Genomic DNA, 25212 nt, shown 5'->3' with positions numbered 1-25212 from the left:
GATTTGAATTTGAGAAAACATAGCACACTGAAATGAAAAAATGTGTTTGTGGTCGAGTCCTGTTCACTTATCATGTATTTTATCTTTAAAGTATAAATAAATGTGACTTCACATTCATTATTATATCGTGCCAAGACATTGTAAATTATTGTTCTGATCTCTATTGTATTGCTATTTGAACCTGTGTATCACTGCACGAGCTAAAGGTAAGACGGAGGCAGTGATGCTACATTATGACCGCCAACTACCATAATACATCAAAAAAAGAAAGAACTGATAGTTATACTAATCACTGATAAAATGTTAGTTCAGTACGGAAGAGGATTACATGTGATTAAACTAAATTAAAAAAAAAATCAAACTTCAGAAGTTACTTAACTTAAGATACTTAACTATGATAGAGGATTAGGGCCACAAAAAAATAAATACATTTGGAAACAAATTTTAAAAAAATAAAACACCTTGACTTCTGAGAAAAAAGTAAGAAATCTGCAGAAAAAAGGTCCATATTCTGACATTAATCCCAGAATTTTGACTTTTTTCTCAGAATACAGAGATTAATCTCTTAATCTTTAAAAAAAGTGAAAAAGCCAGAATTCTGAGATTAAAGTTTGAATTCTGTGGAAAAAAGTCGGAACTCTGAGTTTTTAAACTTTTTGAAAGTCAGAATTCTGACACTTTTCTTCTCTTTAGCGCTTTAATTAGCTCACAGCATTTTGCAAGTAGCTTTTCTTAGACTGTGATGCATTAATATCCCAACAGTAGCACAAATAGAGAATCATAACGTCTCTAATGGGATGCCACCATTGCTAAGCTAATAGCTAATATGAACCGTGAGCTAATGGGCCAAATACGGCTGTAGCATATTTTAATATTGGTGTAGGATTTGAATTCAGTTCATGTACACTTCAGGTTTGTGGGTTAAAGGACCTCAGTTATTGTTTTCTGACAATAAATCAAAACTATCAGTGAGCAATATTGTAAGGTTGATAAGGTTAAGATTAGAGCAGTGAATAGTGCTGTGCGTGTGTGTGTGATTAACGGAGACAGACAGACAGACAGTCGCCTCTCTCCTTGCTCGTGGACGACAGACAGAGCAGATCATTAGATATGGACACACTCACACACACACACACACACACACACACTGTAAGGAGCCTGGGTGACACTTTTAAAGCCTGACTCAATAAACATAAGCGAATGAGTCACGCATGTTTATAATGTTTGGGTGTCAGTGGGGTCACTGTCACTCAAATCACTCCCATGAGCGATTACTGAATCACTCAAGCAAACTTCCAAATTGCTTTTACTGATCATTAATAAGAACGTCCACATTATTAGGTACACCTGTTCAACCACGTTATGAACACAATTATCCAATCCAAGCCAGTCAGACAGCTGCAACGTAGTGCATCCAGGCATGTAGAACGTGAACAGGGACGGACTGATGGACGGTTGAAGTTTAAAACCAACACCAGAAGGATAATGAAAGGTGATTGAAGTTATTTTAAAGAAATGGTTGATTTACTTGGATTTTCAAGTGCAATCACCTCTGTGGTTCACTGCATGAAAAATGCCTTGTTACTGCCCAAGGTCTAAGGAGAACGAGCAGACTGGTTCAAGATGACAGGAGGGCAACAGTAACTCAAATAAAGAACATGTCAGACCTTGCAGCGGGTGGGCTGAAGCAGACCGAAGACAGAGGACCACACTGGATTTTATTTATTAGGAACATCAAAAAAAAAGAAAAGTGGCTGTTGAGTGTATTTTTTCAGGTTCAGTGAGGTAGTATAACCCCCCCTCCATTTCATCCCTCAGTTGGTACGTCCCGTTAAGATAAATTCAGAACAGGTGAGGTGCTGACTGTGGGTCAGTGAATGTCCTACTCCTCTGACCTCTAATTAAAGATGGGGGAGAGGTTGCAAAGTCAGAGAAGTTATGTTTGCTCGTTCTTCGATTGTAGTGCTAAATTCAGTAAGTCATGGAAGCTTGAGGCTCATCTGTGCAAACACACAGGATTGGTAAGAATAAATGTGAGCAAGTCGACGTGTTAACAATGAAAGTGTCCCTTACCCACTCCATTGTCATGTTTCCCCTGAAACACCAGAAACCATTCTCATGCGAGAGCTGTGACAAAAGCTTCTGCACTCGCTATCAACTCACCAGACATGAGCTCAGTCACAGTGGAGAGAAACCACACAAGTAAGTCCTGATTTGAACAAGTTACTGTTGTGTTGTTGTTTTTTTCTTTAACCAGACCCATTATGATATGACCCATTATCTGCTTGTGGCCTCCAGGTGTTTGGCTGATGGCTGCTCCGAGGCCTTTGTCACAAACGCCAGCATGAAGAACCACATGGCTCGCGTTCATCAACACCAGGAGAAGCGATACCAAGTACAAACTATTTTTAAAAAAAATGTTTTAATCCTTTTTGGTATGAGTTTCTGGTCTCCCTGGGTGACTTTTGCTCTCGTTAGTGTGACTATAAGGGCTGTGGGAAGGATTTCAGCAAGAGGAACCAGCTTAAAAGCCACAAGGTTGAGCACGGTCAGCTTCTGCCTTTTCAGTAAGTAGTTATTAAACATCTGGTGCAAGAATATTACACTAATCCTGTCCTTGTGCAATCTTAACTCTAGTTTGTTTTTGATGTAGCTGTGTTTTCGATGGATGCTCCAAAGAATTTGTCACTCATGGGAAACTGAAGCAGCATGAGAAAATACATCAAGGTTGGTTGATGAGCACAAAGCTGTTTTTTGTTTTGTTTTTAAATCAGTGTTATGATAGAAAGCCTCTGTCTTTCTCTGTTGCAGGTTACCCTTGTAAAGAGGAGACGTGTCCTTTCCAGGGAAAGACGTGGACAGAATATTTGAAGCACAGAAAAGAACACACGGGTATGAATGAGATGCTTTGGGGGAAACTGTTGCATTACATATCTCGCTCAGTCGTGAGCTGCTGTGCTGAGTCACTGGTGGTAAAATATACTTCACAATGACGTCTGTGTTTTTTTTGGTGTTTTTTTTTTTTCCAGGCAAGGTGCCGTGTGCAGAGTGCAAAAAGCAGTTTAACAACACCTGGTTCTTGCGCCAGCACGAGCTGCATGTTCACTCTGGGGAGAAGAGGATGCTGTTGTGCCCCAGAGATGGCTGTGACAAAAAATTCACCCGTCGCTTTCACTTGGAAAGTCACGTCCTCGGTGACCATGATGGGAAGAGGCCTTTCAGCTGTGCCGTCGCTGGCTGTGGGAAGAGTTTTGCCATGAAGGTAAAACCTACCTGTCTTTTGACTTTTTCACTCAAATTAAACTTGTATAACCACACTGATATTAACTTTTACATGTCAAAAGTGTTCACTTGACCTCCAACTATCGATTATTTTCATAATCGATTAATCTGTGGATTATTGTCGATTTAATCGTTTGGCATAAGATAAAAAAATCAGTGTTTGTCAAACCTGGAAATGATGCTCTCAAACCAACAATTCAGTTTTGAATGATTTCTTTGTTATGTGGAGCAAAGATACTAGAAAATGTAATATTTAATCTTGTTTTGATCATGATTAATTGTTTCAGCTCTAGTGTTTTAAGAGATTAAAATTGGGTTCTTTTTCAGCTAAACATTGCAGTTTAATTATCCAGAGCTAAGGAAATTGTTGCCATGAATTTGTTCCATTAAAATGTCTACACAATAACCTTCATTTACACATTCTCTCAATGGCATGAACGTGAAATTTAGAAACTATGATGATGATGCACATGTGTTTGGATGTTGTGATTTAAATTACTGATTGATTACTGATACTGGTCTCATTCGTCAGGAAAGCCTGTGGCGACATGGAGCGGTGCATGACCCCGCAAAGAAAAAGCTGAAGGTAACCTTGTTTTTTGTTAAGAATTTGACTTTTCCCCCTCCTGCATCATCTTTTTGAGATGTTTTCTCTGTTTCAGAAACAGCCTCCTAAAAAGAACCAGCCCGCTCAGACTGCACAGCAGGTCAGACTGGCAGCTGCAGCCAATGTGACAGACGCCAACAAGCTTGCTGCAAAGCTGCGAAATACAACGTTAGTGGATAAGAGATCTTGAGGCTACATTATACAAAAGGTCTGGTTGTGTTATCATTTAAAAATGAAAGTTTTTTTGTTTAAAGCGAATCTAAAATAAAGCCTCATTAATACAGCACTATATTACCACACTCTGGTGTGACGTGTTTGTCTGCTTGTCATGGTCACTTCACACTTCACGTGGTGCTGGGGTGGGAAAATAAGGTACTGAAGAACTGGTCCCTTCAAGGAAATGTTTATTTAACAAACACACATTCACACATGTATAAAACTCCAGCTGATGGGACAACTGGTTGCTATGGTGATGAGGCCTAAGGGTATCTGAGCCCCCCCCAGGGCGAGGCAGGTTTTTTTTCTAATAAGGCCTGAGGCTTATTCAGCTGGATACAGCGCTGGTGTTAAAGAACATCTTATTTAAACGTGATTTCAGGTCATTATTCCAGATAACGGGCTACGTTTTATTTTTTGTTAACTATCTCTACCGGCAACGATGCATCCACCTGAATAGAGCCCCGGATTTTACAACTGCCCGATGACATGAATACAGCACAGATCGCCTGTTAACAGTTGCAGTACCGTTCTCCCTGCGGGAGTGAAGACAACATGACCATATGAACACAGCAGTGCGTTTGTGAGCGCAGCCTGTCGAGTGACGTGGCACGATCTGGATCAGTTCCCGCCTGGTCAGGACAGGCTTAGTCCTGCTGGGTCTACTACAGTTCTGAATGCTTTTGGTCCTGGATTAAGCCCGGTATGGAGCGATGTACCACTTCACTTTGGCCAAGGTTGTTCCATATATAGAACGTTCTGGGTGGGATTAGTGTGGTGCGTAGCCCTGCTTACGACCTGGCCCCAGCTACACCAGGCTGCCGGGCCAGGAGACCACAGTCAGCGCCACCCGGCTGCGCTGCTCCTTCAGCATGGGCACCAGAGCAGAGTGGCTCATTCCTGCTGTCGAAAGGCCGTTAACTGCAACAATCATATCACCGCACCTAGAGAGATGAATGAGTGGAGTATAAATATGTGCCATTCAAACAGCTCTACATTTGCAGCATGTGATTTCTGAATCAAAACCAATAAAAAAGACGACCCTGGCTAACTAGTTCCAAATATTTCACTCCTCACTCTATCCTATCAATGTCATTAAAAGGTGAAACAAAATGGAGACGCTCAGTTACCTGAATAGAAATCTAGATTTCGAGTGTTCGAAAGTTCTTTTCCACTACGTGGTCCCAGCGTGACTCGACTTGCCTCAGCACTTTTTTTTTTTGCTTTTCCATTTTTTTTAGTACCTGCTCTAACGAGGTTCCAAGCGAGCTGAGCTGATACTATGCGTGACGTTGTCAGACTGCCGGCCACTGATTGGCCAGAAAGTGTCGTCACAGGAAGAGTCATGAGCACGACTTCTGCCACAAGATGAGTCACGCAGGAAGTACTCAACAAATGTTTTTACTTAACTGAGTCTAAGGAAAACAACTCCTTTACAAGTCACTAGTTTGTGTGTGTGTGTGTGTCAAGTATATAAAACGAAGCTGCAATGACTCCACCCACGTTGAGGAGGTACTATAGTAATGGAAAACCAACCTAACTCTTATAACTTACATTATATACACATCTATCTAACCTATCATCACACCACCCTTATTAATCACTTAACTGGACATTCACCACGGTATCACTGCCCGTGTGAAGCTACACGAGGTAAAACGAGCGATGACTCACTTGAGGCGGCCGTCGTAGTACGCAGGTGTGCCAAGGACTATGGTCTTGATGAAGAACGCCTGGTTTCCGTGGGTCTCCTCGTATCCCCCGACGATGCTAAAGCCCCAGCTGCCGGGATGACTCCTCCGCAGCACGATCTCATGACTACTGTGCAGGTAGCTGCAAAAAAAGGCAACAAGAGGAGAGAGTGAGGGAAAGATGATGAAATAAAAACCACCCTCACCCTAAAATAACCAGCAGAAATAGACAACATTAAATATAAAAGAAATATGAACATATGTGCAGGATATTGTACACATGTCTTGTCTTTTTTGAGAGTTGACTTGAATTCCTCTGTTTGTTTACCTGGGCAGGCCCAACCACATGACCCACGACGGCGACCAGTTGGCATCAAAGTCGCTGTCGTGAGTGTGGGACAGCAGCTCGTCGTGGTCGTGCTCCTCTACCATGCTGACCTCCAGCACTCGCAGCTGGACGGAGGGCGAAGCAGCGCTGGCCTTCAAGGTGCCCACAGCCTCGCTGTGGCTCAGGTACGTCAAGTCCTCCCCGTTGATGCTCAGCAGGACGTCACCTGAAGGAGCGGGTGAAATGCTCCCGTTACTAAAAGTACAGAACATGCAGACGCGTGAACTTTAAGTTTGACCGCGCGCGGAAAAACGCTCACCTCGTTTGATTCGTCCGTCCCTCGACAGGCAGCCGTGTGGTTGGACGCTGGTCACGAAGATGGGCAGCTCGCCACTCTTACTGCCCCTCCCTCCTGCGACGGTCATTCCCAGAGACTCGAGGGGTTCCTTCTTCACAGTGATGTGTTTCTCCTTACAGGACACACACTGGGAAAGGTCCTGGACAACGGAAGACCACACACATGAACACAAATGGAACGAGACTGAGAACAAGACTTTCTATCAAGTCTAGTGCATCATTTTAATACTTTATGCCAATATTAAAATGTGTTTTAGTCTTTCATTGCATTAGCCTATCTATCTATGAATGACATGAGGTGTAGGTTCTCACTCTGTGGGTGCTGGTGCGAGACAGGAGCAGGGGCACAGGACTCGGGGTCGAGCTGTGGTTAGGCAGGAAGTGATCAAGGCAGTAGAGGTCTCTGGTGGAGCTTGATTTTGGTGGCGGGGGTGGAGTCGGCTTGCTGGGTCGGCCGATGAGCAGGTGGACTCTCTCTCCACTGGCCTGCAGAGTCAGAGTAGTGAAAATGAGGAGCTTTAGAATCGAACTTGAACTTAATTTGCTCAATTTTCTTCTCTCTCTTATTTTTCGAAAAAGAAATCCAGCATAAATGAACCTGTATAATCTGTGCAGCTTGCTCTGGGGTACCGTTGCGTAGGTCCTGGTCGTTGACTGCCAAAACACGGTCGTTACTCCTCAGTCTGCCGTCCTTCGCCGCCAGGCCTCCGTCCAATAGGTCCAACACAAACACTCCTGACTCATCGGTCCGCCGCACCAGCTTGATGCCGAGCTGCTCCGTGGAGTCCCGCTTGTGCAGGGTGATTCTCAGTGTGGTGGGGCTGGACGGGGAGCCCTCAGGAGTGGAGCAGGGAGCGTGCGGCACGGCCGGAGTGGAGGAGGACGAGGAGGGAGGCGCCCGGGAGGCACAGCGGCGCTCCCTGAGCACGGTCAGCTGCAGGGAGGTGCACGGGCGTGCCAGGGTGGTACGAGCAAAACTGTGGGGCACGTTACTGATGTCCACATTGTTTACCTTGGAAGAGACGTGTTAAAGGAGATAAACAGCGATTAATGTTTCATTCACTGTATACACAAACACTGACCTACTGTCACCTTACAACGCTGCTGATGTTTGAAAAACAGTTGCCAATTTAAATTTTAAGCAGACGTGGAGCAACTACAGCATAAATTAGAAGCCGCGTCTGGCCACCTGACAGGAGGAAGTCCAAGACTCTTTCTTCTATTAGCACCGTTTGCAACGTCAGGGAGAGATAAATGGCTGTTTTGTTGCTAAATGCTTCACGTACGCAGCTTTAACGGTTTGTCTGTTGCTTGCTGTTGCACAGGTGCCACACAGTGCAGTTTCATCATCTTTATGCTGCTGAAGAAAGGCTTTTCATGCGTCGGCCTAGGGTGACAACAATAACTTACTGTTCAATCAGATCGGGTATCGGACAGCTTGTTAATTTAAAAGATGTAAAAAAGACTGTCTTGGACTGATGTCATTATCAGTAGACACTTCAGGTCGTCTTATTGGTATCACATAAAAAAAGTAGTATGCGTGACAAAACAAAGATTACCTGCAGTATCTGGTCCCCGGCCAGCAGCCTGCCGTCACGCGCGATGACGCCGTCCCTGTACACTTCCTGAATCACGATGTTGATGAGCGGCGTCTCGTTTCCGCCGACGATGCTGATGCCCAGCTCGACGTACGGGTTGGCCCGGTGGACCTCTATGGCAGTTATCTCTCCTTCAGGAAGCAAGGGCAACTTCACGCAGCCTGTGATGGACAACACAAATCACATTACACAGCTGCATTTCAGACATTAATCTGGATTTATATCGTGCTTTTCTATCCTTCCTGTGTCTCTGGTGCTCAGGGACAGGTCGGCATGTAGACAAGCGGATGGTGGTGAATTCAGGTGCTACATAAACCTACGCAACCTCTTATACTTGAATATTCTTCCAATATTAACCCTTTAACACCCAAGCTTGAAAAGTGCACTTTTTTGTGCCTATTTTAAGCATAAAAGGACCAGGAAATGTCCTGCAGATTTTTCCAGAATAACCCAGAATATCTGGCAGTTATTTACAATTTACTGCAAGTTAAAATAGTGTATTAACAATTTAAATTGAAGAAAAAAACACACTCTCATCAGATTTCCGTGTGTTAAATTTGAAATTTGAACAGTATAAACTTATTTAAAATAACTTTCTTTGTCTCAATGTGCAAAAACAGGCCAGGCGTCTTTTTCAACTCTCTCCTCTCTCGTGACCAACCAGGACAGGCACCTTCACCATCTAACCACAGCACCTTTATTCTCTTAAAATCTCAGATTACAGCACATACACTCATAAGGAAGCTGCAACATTTCATATGACAGTTCTCAAGCTAAAAATAGAGGAAGTGATGTCATACCCTCTTCAGCAGAGAGAGGCGGGGACTCAGGACAGTCCCAGCCAGATGAGGTGGAGCTGACAGAGCGAAGGAGGTGGATGCAGGGATTACTGAGGGGCCGCTTCACTCTGGGGACGACACACTCCAACCCCACCACACCTGAGGACGAGGAGGAGAGATGAAGTGATTAAACACTGTTTTCTCATCAATCCAAACCTGTTGACAATTCAAATCTCTCCACATAGAAAAGAGAACAACAGGAGATGGGACGCACTGTCTTCCTCCGTGCTTTCCTCAAAGGCAGGGTTATCAAGGCCGGCGTCGTCCGTCCACACGGGCCCGTTGCTGCAGACGGTATTAGGTCCGGAGGGTGGAGATGGCGTGCGGTCTCTCAGGTCTGTCTGAGGGGAGCGCGGTGACCTGGGAGGGCTGGACACCATCGCTCGCTCGTCCCCATTCTCGCACCTCGGGGCGTCCACGCTGGTCTGCTGACACCGCGTCCCAGGACACCTTTCACCAAGCAACAGGTGTCAGTTTGTTAGTCCATCTGACGTGTAAAGAGAATCAGGTTCATCATCAGCAAATTTAATGTGATGAAACCGGTGCCTGTTTTGTCTCCTCCTCGTCAAAAGGAGGTCAGAATGTGTGGTCAGAGGAGCCTCATAACCCTCACAGGACAAAGCAGTAGACAATGAATGAATGAAGGGAAGGAATATTTGCAGCGACATGAATGTTTCGATGTTAATACGACCGTTGGGGGACATGGAAGAAGAAAAAAAAAGGTGCTTTTAAAAGAGTCCCATTTCCCCGATAATTCTCTTTAAATGTCTCAAACTGATACTACAGTTGTGTCTCCTCGCCAATGCAGTCTAGCCGCGATGCTAACGAGAGGTTGCGGTACGCTGTATTTTTCTTCCATGTCCCCTAAGGTGCTCTGCCTTGGCGGCTGTGAAAGCCAAGAAATGTTCCCCTGAAACAATGATTACATTCAATTAGAACTCATTTAAAGCTGCTGTAAACACATCACTGTCGCCAACAAACAGCCTAACCTCACAAGCACAGAGGAGAAGTTCTGGCTCCTGATTGGACAAAGCGTGGTGGATGAGAGACACGTGTCACTGAACGAACCCTACAGATTGGCAAGATGTATTTCTACTCTCACCGAGAGTAGCTTTAATTGTATAATAGTGAAAGATGTCCGTCACAGGCTCCTGTAGTCTACAACAGATCAAAACTAGAGCTCGGTCGATGGTCGGATCTTTGGAAATCTGATGTAAATTTCTTTTATAGCTGTATTTAAAAGTTGTCCCAACCTCTCGTCAAAGCCAAAGGATATATTTAACTTGAACCATGATACCAAAGACGATGGGAGGGGAACATTTTGCAAGTTTAGTTGTTTCAAGCTGCAAAACGAACCTAATGAAACAGATGGAGGAGGTGGTACAGTAGCTACCCTGACCCAGAAATAGAAACTCTTCACAGGAGAACAATTAAAAATACACACAGACTCAAGGGATCGACTATGAAGTTTTTGCTATATGTAGCACCTGCACGCTGGTTTAATCAGTTATACGTTATTTCTTCCCTTTCCTTTCCATATATAGTATCTTAATTTGTCCTCTTTACGTCCGTCTTTGACCTATATGTTTTTTTTCTGTTAGGAGGAGGAAGAAGTAAACCTTTTAAACAAATTTTACTTTAACACGTGAACAGATTAAGCTCATGAAGACACTGAGACTAAAGCACCACAGCTCTCACACCATCATCATCTGGACCACTGAGTTTGACACTCTCGTCTTTTAATCTAAGATCCTTAATCTCCACCTTAATGTTGACTGACAAAGTCACAGACTCTCTTGGCTCCAGGTTTCGTCCCCGGGTCTGTGGGGCAGTGAGTGCAGCGAGTCTACGAGCGTGACACATTAGTCCTCACAGTGACCTCATCCGAGCTGACTTAATGGATCTCTCCTCGTCCTCCTGGCAACGCAGCGCCGTGTGTGCAAACTTCCCTGACACGTACCCATCTGCCAACGAGATTGATTAAAAGACTCCGGCAAAGAGGCCACTGCCAATAACTTTTAAAGTGGCCAACGACGCCGTGAAAGACGGAATCTTAGTGTTCTGATCATTTTAGAGAAAAGAAGGAAAAAGCTGAGTGACAAAAGAATAGTTTTTACCCCTTGGATATTTTTGAAATATCTGCTTTTTATTAGTTTTCCCCCCTGCATGTTTTAAAAAGAACACTCTAAAGCAATTTCCAAACAATATTCTAATTAATCTATCGCATTTTAGGTATGAAATGTGCCACATATGACAACCGCAATATTAGTAATCTTTATCTTTATAACACTTCTCAAAACAAAGCTCCTTAAATAAAAGAAAAAACACAGATTAAAAGACAAAATAAAATGTATTTTTTATGACGTTATAATGTAATAAAACTAATAATAACATCGTTTAACACACTTGTTTTACCTCACGTGTTAAAAGCTCTGCTATTTAGTAAGTGCTTGTTGTTTTATGCCCAATTAAGCACTATTAATTAACATAAATGTGTATTATTGCCTTTTTATTTATTTATTTAAGAGGAGGGATATTAAAGAAATTAGAAACTTCCTTTTCACATTTTATTCATTTAAAATGATGTAATCTTCAAAATAAAACAGATTTTTTTAACAAAATCTCACATATTAAATGTTACAACTTGGGGGGTTGTGTTGTAATTGTCACAGTGTTTAGCACACTTAGCAACAATAACGTGGTCTCGCGTTAAAGCCGTCTCCGTGATAAACAGCTGACTCAGGAAAGCTCTTCACAGCTTGTTAGCGTGAGCTTGTTAAGGAAGATCCCCTCGACTTAAACTGTCAGCCACTTGGATAACCGAGTCAATAAGCTGGTGTCAAAACACCAGTGGAGGGGTTTTCAGCGATGCACACTATCACAGTCACAAAATCAATACCTGATTAAGATCTTGTTCCTCCCTTGTTTTTACACATTTAAATTGTATTTTGTCCAAGATGTCTCAACTGAGGACTCTACCTCGACTTCTAGCCTAAGCAAAAATCCATATCCTTAACCATAAACCAGTTAATGTGTAACCCTAACTTTAACCAAACCACAATTCAAATCTTAGCCCTATAGGACCAGATTTTGGTCCTGGTCCTTGCACCAGAAAAGGTCCGTAAGAGAACACACACAGCTACTGTGAGAACAGAATTCAAACCCTTTATCCTTAAACTAGGTCTTAATCCAGTGTCACAAAAGTGAGGACCGGCCAAAATGTCCTCAATTCCTATGGTTTATGAGACAAAAAATCACGTCGGACTCACCACAGGCCGGGGTTGCCCTTAGCCGTCTCACAGAAAAAATGGTTGAAAAGGTCTCTGGTGTTGAAGTTGCTCAGCATGGTTCCAGACGTGGTTTGAGAACATGGAGCTCCTGCTCAGTCAAACCCCATGACTGTGGTCAGGGAACCACTAATCTCTCATCACATGACCGTGAGCACAATAATCCCCCTGAGGCGTTCATATAGCACCTGGTCCAAATGGGCCAAAAGCCAGAGCATGTGGACGGCGCTCTGGCATCTCAGGTTAAAGGATGTTAAGAGAGAGAGTTCAAGTGATCAGGACACTGGGATTAATGATGTCACCAACAGAAAGCAGCCAATCACAGAGGATCACTGGCATGGATTTGAAGTTAACCGATCAGGTATTTGCATTATTACTTTTTCTATAAAGGGGATGGATATAAAGAAAGACTTTGTCTTTGAATTTGTGACTTAGTGTGACTTTTTTCTGACACACAGTATATTGTGAACGTTTAAATACAAACAAATATCCATTATATTGTCAGATGAGTTCCACACGACTCTCTCTCTGCTTCTCGGTGTTCTCAGGGGTGTTTTGATCTTGTGTCACCCGGTGACAAGGATTTGTTTGTGTCAAGACAGAGGGAGGAAACGGAAACTTCGCACTCATAAAACGAGAGGGTTGCAAACACGTATGAGGTATAACTGAAAACTTTGTGTCAAGATAAACTAAAGGGGGTATGATTGAAAACCCCTTAGTTTATCTTTTCTGTTCACAACTGTTCACTGTTCATACCTGCTCACAGTGTTTGATGTGTGACCATATGTGAGTGAGTGAGTGAGCGAGCGAGCGAGCCTTATTACCTGTGTTTGAGGTGTGCCTCCAGGTCACAGCGTGGCATGCTGAGGGAGCAGACTGGGGTCAAAGGGCAGGACACCGACAGCTTGTCTAGCAGCTTGTGCACCAGTATGCTGGACCTGCGGCACGCCTGCAGCTGTAGCCGCGTCCTGTCCAGCGGGCAGAAGTCCCTCTCCTGGAGGAAGCTACGCAGGCAGCGGGCGCAGAACGTGTGTCCGCACGGCGTGTCCAGCGGCTGCACCAGCGGCTGCAGGCAGATGTGGCACACCAGGTCGTCGTCCACCTCCAGGCGGTAGTTGTAGAGGTGGTTCTCCCGGCTGCGGTGGATCTGACCGCACTCGGTGCACACGGGTTCCAGTGCTGGCTCCAGCGGCGCGGCTAGAGCCACCTCGCAGGCCGGGCTGCCCATGTCTGCTCCTTCAGCACAACTCAGCTTTGGCACAAAAGACTCCAGTGGTGCTGCAGTGTTGGGAAAGGGGCACACACTCCTATCCCATAAACTTCAGGGGATGAATAAGTGGCAGAGAGGACAGATGCCCCCCAGTGGCTGTTGGCACATCACCCTGCAGGTCAGAGGGCAAAGCTGTTTCAGGAAAAAACAACAGGTGTCTAATTATGTGTGTGTGCATTTTATTCATGTGGCAAATGCTTTGTGCATGTGTCTGCACGAGAGGGAGAGTGGCACCGTGTGTGTGCTGCCTGAGATTATGTATTGCTGCTTCCGTCCACTAATCTGACAGTATAATCTCTCCTTTGCTCTCGCCTGCTCCAGTCTTCCAATTCCACAGAGAGGGGAATTATCGGGGGATTGGGGCAGAGAGAGGACACAGATCAGCGGAAGTGAGAGTGGAGAAAGCAAGAGAGAGGATAAAGACAAGAGGAAGAAATGAGACAGGAAGAGGGGTTAAAAGAGATTATGGGGAAGATAACAGCAAGAACATATCGATATTATTGCAATATTTAATGGAATAATACTGTGTTGATTACAGTCCTCTCCCTAGATCAAGAAAAATCGATATTGTTTATGCATATAGTTTGAGTTTAGAATGGACTGTTTTTTGGGGGGGGAAATTGCAATATATCACCTTGCATCCTGAAATATCACAGTACAACGTACCAGGATATGTATCCCATTGGCAGATTTTTGCCAATACACAGAACTACTACTACTACTACTACTGTAAACTTGATAGTTTCCGTTGAGGCCACGTGCAGCAGCAGCAGCAGCAGCAGCAGCAGCAGCAGCAGCAGCAGCAGCAGCAGATGCACTCACAGTCTCCTCTGCAGCGGAAAGAGAACATGCCTGGAGCAAAAAATCTCAAAATAAAGCTCTCTGCTGAGTAGATCGAGGCTCCACAGGTAAACGCACTCTGTGGACGCTCATCATTTTCCACAGCATTTCACATCCAAAGCCACTCAGACTCCCCCACCCCTCCTCCCGTGGGGCCTCTGTGCTTTTCAGCAGACAGCAGAGGGCGTACCACAGCACACAGCAGGCCAGCCAAACCACACTGACTACCTTCCTCTGTTCCAGTGAGGGTCTGCTCCTGTCTCCATGACGACCTGGATCCTGTTCTGTTCAGTGGGGCTTGACATTCAGAGTGTAGCTGGAGAAGGATGCAGCCGAGTCACAAAAGCAGATGCACTCCTCTCAGCAGGATGCTCTGCTACAGCCTGAACACTTGTCAGACAGTGCAGGCACTGATGATGACAGTCTCCTTGGTCTCCCTTTTTTTGTGTGTCCTGTCTCTGTTGCTATCCCACAACCTGTCTCGTCTGTCTCCTTGGCCCGGCGGACCTGTACTTACTGACTTCAGCCTCCTTCAAGTACGTGCTCCTGTCTCCTATATGTGTGACTGGTCGCTTCTGTTTCAATCCCGCAGCTGGACATGAATTAATCATGAGGACACAAGGCTTCTCTGTTCCTATAACAAAGCTGTGACATCACCACGTCACACACACACACAGTGACTTGTAGACAACTTGTAAAAAAAAACCAATGCATCATGCAGAAGAAGCTTCTTTTAGGCTCCTGATTCCTGCAAACAGTCCCTTTATCAATAAGTAAAGCATTCAGGGTTTTCACTGTGGCAGCAGTTTTTAGAGCCTCGGCCACGAAAAGCACTTAAATCTATTTTAAACACAGCTGGGATCTGTGGCAACTCACACAACAAGGGCAGGCAAATGCTTGTGGAATATCTTTCTTTTAATCTCAGTGTGTGTGTGTGGGAGAGAGTCCAAGGCCATGCTGTTATTGTCATTGCACTGCTTTCATAGTGTATTAATAAATAACTGTGCCAGCCCCTGCTGCACCTGTCCCTACTCATGTTTTCATTTCTCACACATGTCAGTCTAATCTTACCACACACACAGCACGAGCTGTGGGACCAGCTCACGTGCACGTTTCATAGAAGATGATGAGATGGTGATGTTTTAGGCCACAGATTTAAAATATCAGGTTCTGTCGGCTTAGCCTACATTTTGATAACCCCCCCCCAAACCACCGCCACCACCAGCATCTCGTCCCTCTCTTATCTTACACATAAATCCAAAAGCAGGCCTGCAAGATCTGTTGCAATGGTTCTGTCCCCCAACACACACAAGTGTCCAGACAGACGTGCAATAACAACAACACATGCCACTGATATAACTGACATTTGTCAATCCTTCAATCCTCAGCCCGTTTCTGTTGGAAACACGCCAAACTGCACTGTCATGATCTAAGCAACCGCATTTGAACAGACTACAGGATTTTTCTAATCACTGTCCTCATCATGTCTGGCTCCAACCCTCCTCCATCCATCCCTCCCTCCCACCCTCCACAGGCGGAGAAGAGAAGCGAGGACAGATGAAGCGACAATGGCAACATCAGTGCAAAGCCACAGATGCTGCTGCTGCTGCTGCTGCTGCTTCACACTCTTACCCTTCATACAATATGTGCACATGTGACGTTACCCTTTCGCGTCGTTCCTCTGCGCCGCGCGCTCCGGCCCCGGGGAAGAAGGGACGACAATGAGACGCGGGACCACGATCACGCATCCGCCGCAACGGACCGTCCGCAAAACCCGCACGAAAACGCCCCCCTGCCTTTGGCGGCTCTGGTCCCGCCTACTGGTGTCCGTCAGCGGCGAGGGGCGGAGTCTTCGACTGTCAATCCAAGGCAGGTCATGGGTGGCTTCCACACTGCCTGCTCACAAACACCCGATACATGCGATACCTTGATACAACGATTCTGTGATAATCATGATATTGCGAGACAATCATATAGCATGTGATTTTTCATTAGTTATAGTTTTTGATTTAGTTTCGACTGTACAAAATTAGTTAGTTTTAATTAGTTTTAAGAGTTGTTTTGCCAGTGTTTTTGTAAATGCTTTAGTTTTAGTGTTAGTATTTTTTAAATTAGTTTTAGCGTTAGTTTTTTGTAATAATGAGTATTTGCCAGATGCAAGATTCAAGAAGGTCATGATAAGTATTGTGTCAAAAAATCTCTGAATCAAATATAACAGTCTACGAGAAATGAGCTGTTAGTATGAAATGTAAAAATCAAATAGCCAACGGACTAAAGACACACATAAACATAACAAAATAATAAATAACCCTCATAAGACACATCACATGCTTTCAAAATTGAACCCAAAGGCGTATGAAATAAATGTACAAAGACTACTAACTAAGCACTGTTTGGCTACAATTTTAGTTAGTTAACACACAATTCTGTTTCAGTTAGTTATCATTTTTAACTCTAGTTTGTATTACTTTTCGTTATTTCGTTAGTTTTCGTTAACTATAATAACCTCCACTATCTGTCACTTGTAAGAATAGTTTTTCTGGCACTTTCGTCAAATAGCTCACCTAAAAAAGATCAGGCATCGCAAAGGACAACAAATGGTCCTTGGAGGAAGGACCCCACAGAGCAAGGAAACCGTTTTTGACGAAGCTAATTTCGTCGATTTTTAGATGAATTATCTTGACTGTGACGCCGCATAGTTCGCGTCGCGATGGCGCAGGAAAACGATTTGGAAAAGTACGCAACAATTTCACTCTTTACTCTCCGTTGACATGTTTGTGTTGTTGTTTGTATGCGTTTTAGCCGCCGTTCCTCTTTAAACTGTAACACAGCAGCAGCAGCTGAGCTGAGTATGTTTGTTTGTTTCACAGCTGTTGTGTGTTTTATTTTAGTTTGAGTGAGTAGTGACTATAAGGACACGTAGATGCGGTTAGCTGCCGCTGTTAGCTGTGCGGTTAAAGGTCGGCTAAATCGGTGCGTCTCCTGCACTGAGACGCTGCTGATTCAGCAGCATCGGGTCAAACCAGGACAGGACACTGCCCTCACTCACTAATGGTCACAGGTTGGAGGAGTATTAAGCAGTCTTCTCAAGGAAAAGGGAACCATAGACATATAAATACGTAGACGCCTCATACCTCAGCGTGTCGGCCATATTGGGATAGGCAATCTTTTTTTTTCTCGATTAAAAAGTGCGAAATATGGGACATTTAATTTGAAAGTAACAGTCTCCGGTTTACAGGGTGCTAGTAGTCAGAGATGTCCTGAACATAACCTAGTCCATCCTGGTTTTTCGTTTAAAAGTCCGCAGCTGACTTTGCTTGGCTTATTTACACCACTGTATGTAGTGGGAATTTCTTTTTTGAGAACCACTGCTCATTTATCTGATTTAAGGCAAGGTCATTCAAGGTGCTGCACAAAAACATTTAAAAACAACACAAAGACAGCACTGAAATGAATCGATACAAAGATGAAAAATAGTTCATTGTTAAGAGTGTAAAAAAAATACAGGACTATGGAGAATACTAATGTCACTTTGATGATCTATATGTATCGTGCATATCCTATGATATCGTAATTGTGTTTTACCTGTGCAGGTGTCCTTGTTAAATAATATACAACTATATATTATAAAAATCGGTAGCAAATAACCAGCATTGACAAAATAAAACATACACAACTTTTTATCTTACTTTGTTAAAAGATTATCCCCTCGGATGTTCTTTTAGTTTTTGTGCCTTCCTTGCACTCCACATGTCCTGAACTGATTTCTTTCATTTATCCACGCAGGCGTGCCATAGAGGAGCTTCTGAGGGAAACTGACAGAGCCAGAGTGAGAGCTGAGACCATGGGCCCTGCAGGATGGTGAGCACTGTGTTTGACAAGCCTCTCTCATCTGTGGACATGTAACTGCTGCTTCTTAGAGCACAGGAGCATTCAGTGTTCCTGCCTGCACTTGGTGATATGTTTAGATTCAGTCTGTGCACTGTTTGGGTGTCGATCTTTTGTGAAAACAGCAGCAGCTACTCTTATCTGGGTCCACATCGATTTACAGCAGCAAAGTAATAAGAAAGAATGAATAAAGATCAACACTACTACACACAAACGGTGAGATAAACAACTCATAAACATGATAATACGTCTCTATAATATCACTTCAGAGAGATTAAAGAATAAAGAAAAGTATTTTCATCCCCTACAGCTAAAATTTGAATGGGTGGTTTTTCTCTTTGTTGAAATATTTTAGGATTGGGGGTGAGAATCACTTTCATGATACGATACGTGATACATGTCCCATGATACCAATATTATCACAATACAATGATTCTGTGATAATCAATATATTGCAAGACAATGGCAAGTTAAGTTTCAGGATTTCTCTATTTATTCACAACATAGAGAAGTGCATCAAGTATTGAACGTGGATGAAGCATCTCTTAGCGTAGCTTTCTCTGGCATTATTCCACTGTAAACTCCCTCTTCTTCAACCAGGTAACTTCCACCAAAATATCCCCCATTCATTTGAGCAGCTGTTAAAGTTGTGATGCCCGGCTAGCGCCTTAATTTGTTAATTAAAATATCAGTATTTGCCCTGGTGTATCGATTATCATATTGCACAAAGAAGGGTGACAATATATCACCAAATCGATATATTGACCAACCCCTATTTATACTCAAAACCAGTATATTTATATTTATGAAACCATGTTTACTATTTTTTTCCGTTGCAGTTTGAAATTGAAAAACAAGCCCAGATCACCATTGTTCAATAACTGACTGTTCTCATGTTGTCTGTGTCAGAGGTGTACCACTATTTTGATAACAATTTACTAGTAAAAGTACTGGTCTAAAAATGTTCTCGAAGTAAAAAAGTAGCTTGTTTAAAGTGTAAAGTTTAAAGTTTTTTTTTTTCGTTTTTTTTAAACAAGGTCGGGGACCTGTCAAATATCACTACTGAAATCTTTGTTTCCTCCTCCGTCAGGTTGAAGTGTCCTCTGCAGAGCACCAACAAGCGCTTCCTCCTCAACACTCTGCGCTCCACCGGCTCCCAGCAGCGCACCAGCAGTGAGCCCAGAGCCAGGTACTCTGAGACAAGTTCACTCCTCAGGAGCAAGGTCCACGACAGAAAGCTGGACCGCAGCAGATCGCCTCCTCGAGATGGTAGGGGCGATAGTGGCCATACAGACCATAAAAAACACCACCACAGAGACAGCACGAGAAATAAAGACAAGAAAGAGGACAGATGCAAAGAGAGGAGTCACAGACATGGAGATAAAAGGGACAGGAGACATGGGAAAGATGGGCAGAATGGACATAGACCTCATGAATGAAGGGGACACACGACTGAAACTGTGAGCAACCTCACACACCTGCTGTTTACCTTTTTTGTTTCTACTGAAAAAGCAAAAAGATGACAAGGTGGACGACTGTCTTACACGTTAGATAATTACATTTTTAACCTTTTAACTATTTAATACAGTAGATTTAGTTGGGTTGGTTAAAGTGGATGAAGAAGAAAACAATAGGCTTTCATTTGTTTTTTTTTCCATATCCTTTGCTTTAATATCACTCATAATTTGGTGTCATTCTAATTCAGCGACAGTAAAAGGAGGCTTGTTTTCCATTATAATGCCATTATCATTCTCCTGTCATTCAACGGTCCTAGTGTTTACACAAGTCTTGCCGCTGTCGCCACTGGGAAAGCACATTTCTTCACGTGTCCCAACTTTTTGACGTGTATATTCTCGATATCAGAAACAGTTTTGTTTGTCAAAGGAGAAAAAGAAAATACACTCTTTTGTCCACATCCTCTGATACACCATGAGTAGGATAATAGTAATTTAACTAGGCAAATAAAATAATACCTACTCTTACTATAATGGCTAAACCTGTGTGATTCTACTTGATTCTTTGGGTTATTGAGTCCTGGGGGGGTGGGAACAGATGGACATTTGCTCAAGCGTTAAAAATGTAATGCTGTTCGTATCTTTCCTTTCCATTTGGCCTTTGTCCATGTGGTTAAGGCTAGGCTTCACATTTTATTGTTCCACATCCACACACTTTTATAAATGTAGCAACTGTCGTCTGTGGTTTCTGTGGTCACCATTACCTGAATGTGGATTATAGCAAAGTTACTCCTCGCTTAAAGCCATTATGCAAAGAAAAAATCAGTCTGTAAAGTCAGGCTAAAATGCGTTAACGCTCCTCACGCTCCGTAAATCACGTTGTCCTCTTCCCAATACCTTCGGTTAACTGTTTCCTTCCTCTTTGAAACAGTGATCAAATATAAACACCATTAAGCGGCAGCGCATGGGGGCTGATATGTGTAGAATTGGTTTACTTGTACTTTATTGCACCGCTGAGTGCCCCATTAAGATACAGTGGAAAGTGGCTATACTTGGGTTCTTGAAGAACTCCGTGCAAATAGTGTGGAGATAAATGCTTTCAAGGTAAAAGCTCTGTCGTCCTGCACAGCCCACCTGTAAAAAAACATTTGCAAATTAGTGTGTGTATATGTGTGTGTGTGTATATATATATATATATATATATATATATATACATACACACACACACACACACACACTAATTTGCAAATGTTTTATATATATATACATACATAAATAAATGTCACATTATTTTCTCTTCAGCCAAACTTGAAGAAACCAGGACAAATACAGCAGAACATTTTATTGCTCAGACCGTATAAAACAAATACAGTAGTTGGCTTTATAAAATATTATAAAATAATCATGAATTGCAGCCTCATTACAGCCATTATCTCCACTGCTTAAAATTCTAATTTTGATTTGAAAAAGATGAATTATTCGTCCTTTTAGCTGTAACATGTTGCGTAAAAGGCGCAGATGAGTCCGTACACGCACTCTGTTTGTCGCTCTCTCTCCAGTCCTAATTGGTTTAAGCACGAGTGCTGCCGTTTAATGGGGCGAACACGCGCCCGCTAAAGCCTAATGGACAGCAAACACGGTGAGAGTGCATGCAGCTCAAGGACCCGTCGTGTTGGGGACACGCGCTAAATGGTGTTAAATGACGCATTTGCACAAGTGCAATGTAATGGGAACATGTTAAAGGTGGAGACCAGACATGGAAATGGCGCAGGGAGGTTTTAAGAGGGTCGTAAGGTTGTGGAAATTGTCTGTGATGTTTGAACTTTTCTCCCACGTGAGTTTCCAAGACAACTGTCTCTTAATCCAGGTCTCTTATCTGGCAGCAGGTCAACCGGTGTTTGCGCCCCATCCGTATCGATCTATCAACAACAGCGCACTATATGCAAGACACGAGACACGTCCATACAAAGTATCGATGGCTACATGAGGATAATCCACCACCTATACGTGGCAAACGTGCGATTTTAGACTAAAAAGGGGCCATTTTTGACCCATTTCTCATGTGTGAACGAAGGATCCCACAGATTGTGGGTGACAGGTAAACGTTGTGGTATTTACAGAGGGACATTGATTTACGCGCTGATGGCGTTCAGTTTACTGAAAACACACACGCACACAGGTGAGCTGCAGAATATCCTGGAAACTGAGGCTCCACGGTGTCTTTTTGAGCAAACAGTGAGACCAATGGCGTGTGCGCTGCAGAGTCACGTGGTGATAGAGTGACACACCTGTGTACAGCAGTGCAGGCCCTCACAGTTGCGCCAGAGGCAGGTAAGAGAGGAGTAGGTCCGCACCCCCAAGGCAGGGCGCAGCGACGGTGCATGTGCGCGCAAACGGCCCCACAGCCCCCCGGGTCTTTGGCAGCCATGAATCGGGAAGATCATTACTACCCCACGCAGCTTTTTAAAGAGTCGTGTGCCTACCAGAGACCACAGGGTGAGGACTACAGCCACAGCCCGCCGCCCTGTCTCTACATGAGCAGGCAGGTGCAATCCGTCTACACACCGCCGGCCATGGGAGTCCTAGAGCACGCCGGGCTTCCTGACATCGCACCCTCCTACAGTCTGGCCAGTCTGCGGGATGATCCTGCAGGTGTGCCGCAGCTCCACCACCCACAGGCACTCCAGCAACACGCTGTCCAACCCGCCGCAGGTTATGGAGACGCGGGGGAGCAAAGCAGATATCACCTGCCGTTTCCGTGGATGAAGAGCACAAAATCCCACTCGCACACCTGGAGGGGACAGTGGGCAGGTAAACTCCTTAAAGCAAAACATTTAGCAGTTCAACCTATATGTTCTTTCTGAAGAGATTTGTTATTGCAGTGTAATACAAAAGTTAAGATTATGTTCACCAGAATCAGAAGTGTAAGGTAAATAATGCACATGCAAGGAATTTAGCTCAGATTTTTTTATTTCTCTGCACTTACATATAAGAACCAACACTAAACAAATAGATAAGCAGTTTAAGATTAGTATAAGGAATACATAAGTAATATACTAGTATATAATAAGGAAAGAGTTAAGAGTCAATTGTTAATTCGTGTGTACTTGGGTCACACACAGCATTAGTCATGGCACTAACCAGTGACTTTTACTTGAGTTTTTCTGTAGCCTTTAATGACTTTATGATCCCAACAATATGATCCTGTTTTTTTCACTTTGCCATGTCAGTATTTTCGCTTTCATCGGTTCTTATCGTTACAACAAATATGGGGTTTTTGTCATGATTTTGTTCCCTATTTAACAAACCATTCTACATAATTAACTTAACTTAAAACACGGCTCGTGCAACACAAGAGGCAAAGACCTGTGGCCATTTTATGTTATTCGTCCCCATGTTGTTACAGGTTAAAGACATTATTACAATTCTTATTTTTATTCAATCGAAAATAATTGATTTTTGATTTTAATATGGTCCTGAAATTGACATTCAACTTTCTCTGAGATTTTTTTTTTAGTTATCCCAAAAATGTGTTTTTCTTTTTCTTCAGTCAACCACAAACATTATAGGCCCAAGCTTCCCCGCATTATCACCAGAATGATTGCGGTATTTGTGTCAATAAACCGTGCGTAAACAGTGGAAATAATCGACACGATGCTTTAAACCCAGACATTATATTTGCATTGACAAAAAACTTACCTGTTATCACAAAATAATATGATATATAATATAACAACTATTCTGCTTTCAGTTTGACTTCACTCAAAATGTGTATTTCACTGTCACCACAATAACACACTTATATTTGAATATGTGATATAAATAATTAAAAATTTATGGATAAGTCATTGTATAATTGTATAACAGATTTACGCTATTTTTAATGACTTTCTGTTTGTGCAACTTGAATTTGATGTTATTAAAACAACCCAAAATTAAGTTAATGTACCTTTATATCGCCATCATTTGCCCTTAAGTTCAATTTTGTGACGTAGAAACAAAATTCTAGATGCTCCAGTGCTGTTTAACTGCTGTGTTCCACGTTTTATGTTTTGCTAGAGCAAAGATCTCAAGCGATTACAATTTCTTTGTAGCACATCAGGTTAGTAAGTGTTTATTTTACTGGTTATCACTGGGCAAATATACAGTGTGGTTTTGCAGGAGCCTGTTGCAGCTGTCAGAGCAAGTGTGATTAGAATCACACTTTTTATGTAACATTTTGACCATTTCTACTGTCATCACCTGATATTATTCTAAATGTACCGGATGTTTCCAAGAGATCCACAGTATAAAACTTCAACATGTTGATGTTATTTAATACATCTCAAGTAAGAGGCTGGGAACATTTTTGCCAATTTATTTGGCATGAAGCATGTTGATAATTTCTACTTTAAAAACAAAACAAACAAAAAACCGAATGCCAAGTTTCTTTCTGTCATTGTAGGGCCATACGTGATGGCAGAGACTGAGGAAAACAAGCGCACGAGGACTGCATACACGCGCGCGCAGCTGCTGGAGCTCGAGAAGGAGTTCCTGTTCAACCGCTACATCTCGAGGCCTCGCCGCGTGGAGCTGGCGCTGACCCTCAGCCTCACCGAGCGCCACATCAAGATCTGGTTCCAGAACCGGCGCATGAAGTGGAAAAAGGAGGAGGACCGGAGAAAGGCGCGCGGGTCCGACCCGGATCAGGACTCCTCGATCACCTCTGGAGACCAGGGGGAAGCGGCGGCGGGAGGGGTCTCCTCCACGAACGGACCTCACGCTGCTTCGCCGCCCGTTTCCCCGCTGCACGCTCACTCTCTGTCCGCCCCCGGATCTCGAGAGACCGCGTAATTAGACCAGCAGCAGGCGCCTCTCCTCCACCAAGATGGACACCCGCAATCACAGTGAGAGAGGAATAAAAGCCTGTAAACTCGGTGAGCACATTTGTGAAAGAAACTATTATATTTTTCCTACTTAACTCTACAACAAGAAAAGCACAAGACTTGTCTTGTGGATGGCAATGTGCTTCGTGCGTGGACTAAGGAGACTTAAACTTCATGATTGAGTCTTGTTTCTGAGAAAGCGTCTGTCTGATTCACCACCAGACTCATGAGTGTAAATACGCATCATATGACTGGAGGACTAATGTGTGGTCACATGTGTACATATAACGACAACGTGAAAATTGTAAAAAAGTTTTAATGAATAATGCACATATATTATTGTTTATAACTTTATCAAATGGAAGGAAGAATAGCTCACATATTTGAAATAAAAACACGTATCACAGCCTGCACAGGTGTGAGAGCAGTGACCATTTCTAACCACCGGGAAACAAGCGTTACATGTTTGGAGCGTCAGTGCGCACGAGGTCTTGGAGTCGCAGGTGGCAGATCTTCTTCACCTCCTCGATGCTGCGCTCTCTCTCCGCCGCGGTGCACTCCTCGTTTAGCTGGGCCATGCGCAATTTCTCCTCGGGCTCCAGCGCGTCCACTCCGGCTAGACTCTACTCCTCCTGCGACTACTGGGTCAGGGTACCCATTTGGAGGTCTCTGCCTGCGAGGACAGAGAGA

General features: G+C 43.5%; 4 protein-coding genes across 5 annotated transcripts; 3 read left to right on the top strand and 1 right to left on the bottom strand.

Moving 5' to 3' along the window:
• The first annotated feature begins 1792 nt into the window (after positions 1-1792).
• Positions 1793-4178, top strand: gtf3ab (general transcription factor IIIA, b). Its single transcript, XM_044034917.1, has 9 exons — positions 1793-2021; positions 2108-2202; positions 2299-2395; positions 2479-2567; positions 2654-2727; positions 2812-2892; positions 3030-3262; positions 3815-3868; positions 3945-4178. Exons 1-9 carry the CDS (start codon positions 1908-1910, stop codon positions 4077-4079), a joined length of 972 nt encoding a protein of 323 aa, XP_043890852.1. The 5' UTR covers positions 1793-1907; the 3' UTR covers positions 4080-4178.
• A 98-nt stretch (positions 4179-4276) lies between these two features.
• On the bottom strand, positions 4277-16144 carry lnx2a (ligand of numb-protein X 2a). Of its 2 annotated transcripts, XM_044034896.1 has the most exons (11): positions 15980-16144; positions 13030-13587; positions 9133-9368; positions 8880-9017; positions 8041-8240; positions 7080-7493; positions 6794-6967; positions 6444-6621; positions 6125-6350; positions 5780-5938; positions 4277-5049 (listed from the first exon to the last, which is right to left on the bottom strand). In XM_044034896.1, exons 2-11 carry the CDS (start codon positions 13431-13433, stop codon positions 4914-4916), a joined length of 2265 nt encoding a protein of 754 aa, XP_043890831.1. In that variant the 5' UTR covers positions 13434-13587; positions 15980-16144; the 3' UTR covers positions 4277-4913. The 2 variants fall into 2 exon arrangements, with proteins under 2 accessions (XP_043890831.1, XP_043890840.1); XM_044034905.1 differs by lacking the exons at positions 13030-13587; positions 15980-16144 and adding an exon at positions 12188-12424.
• Positions 16145-16916: 772 nt separating this feature from the next.
• si:ch211-140b10.6 (protein POLR1D-like) lies at positions 16917-20199 on the top strand. The gene is made up of 3 exons (XM_044016071.1): positions 16917-17051; positions 18102-18176; positions 19294-20199. The coding sequence occupies exons 1-3, from the start codon at positions 17026-17028 to the stop codon at positions 19640-19642; spliced, it is 450 nt and encodes a 149-aa protein (XP_043872006.1). The 5' UTR covers positions 16917-17025; the 3' UTR covers positions 19643-20199.
• A 765-nt stretch (positions 20200-20964) lies between these two features.
• pdx1 (pancreatic and duodenal homeobox 1) lies at positions 20965-24981 on the top strand. The gene is made up of 2 exons (XM_044020303.1): positions 20965-22468; positions 24102-24981. Exons 1-2 carry the CDS (start codon positions 22039-22041, stop codon positions 24488-24490), a joined length of 819 nt encoding a protein of 272 aa, XP_043876238.1. The 5' UTR covers positions 20965-22038; the 3' UTR covers positions 24491-24981.
• The last annotated feature ends 231 nt before the right edge of the window (positions 24982-25212 follow it).

Source organism: Solea senegalensis, linkage group LG1 (genome assembly GCF_019176455.1).
Source record: "Solea senegalensis isolate Sse05_10M linkage group LG1, IFAPA_SoseM_1, whole genome shotgun sequence".
NCBI lineage: Eukaryota > Metazoa > Chordata > Actinopteri > Pleuronectiformes > Soleidae > Solea > Solea senegalensis.
This window is presented reverse-complemented; position numbering and strand designations above follow the sequence as displayed.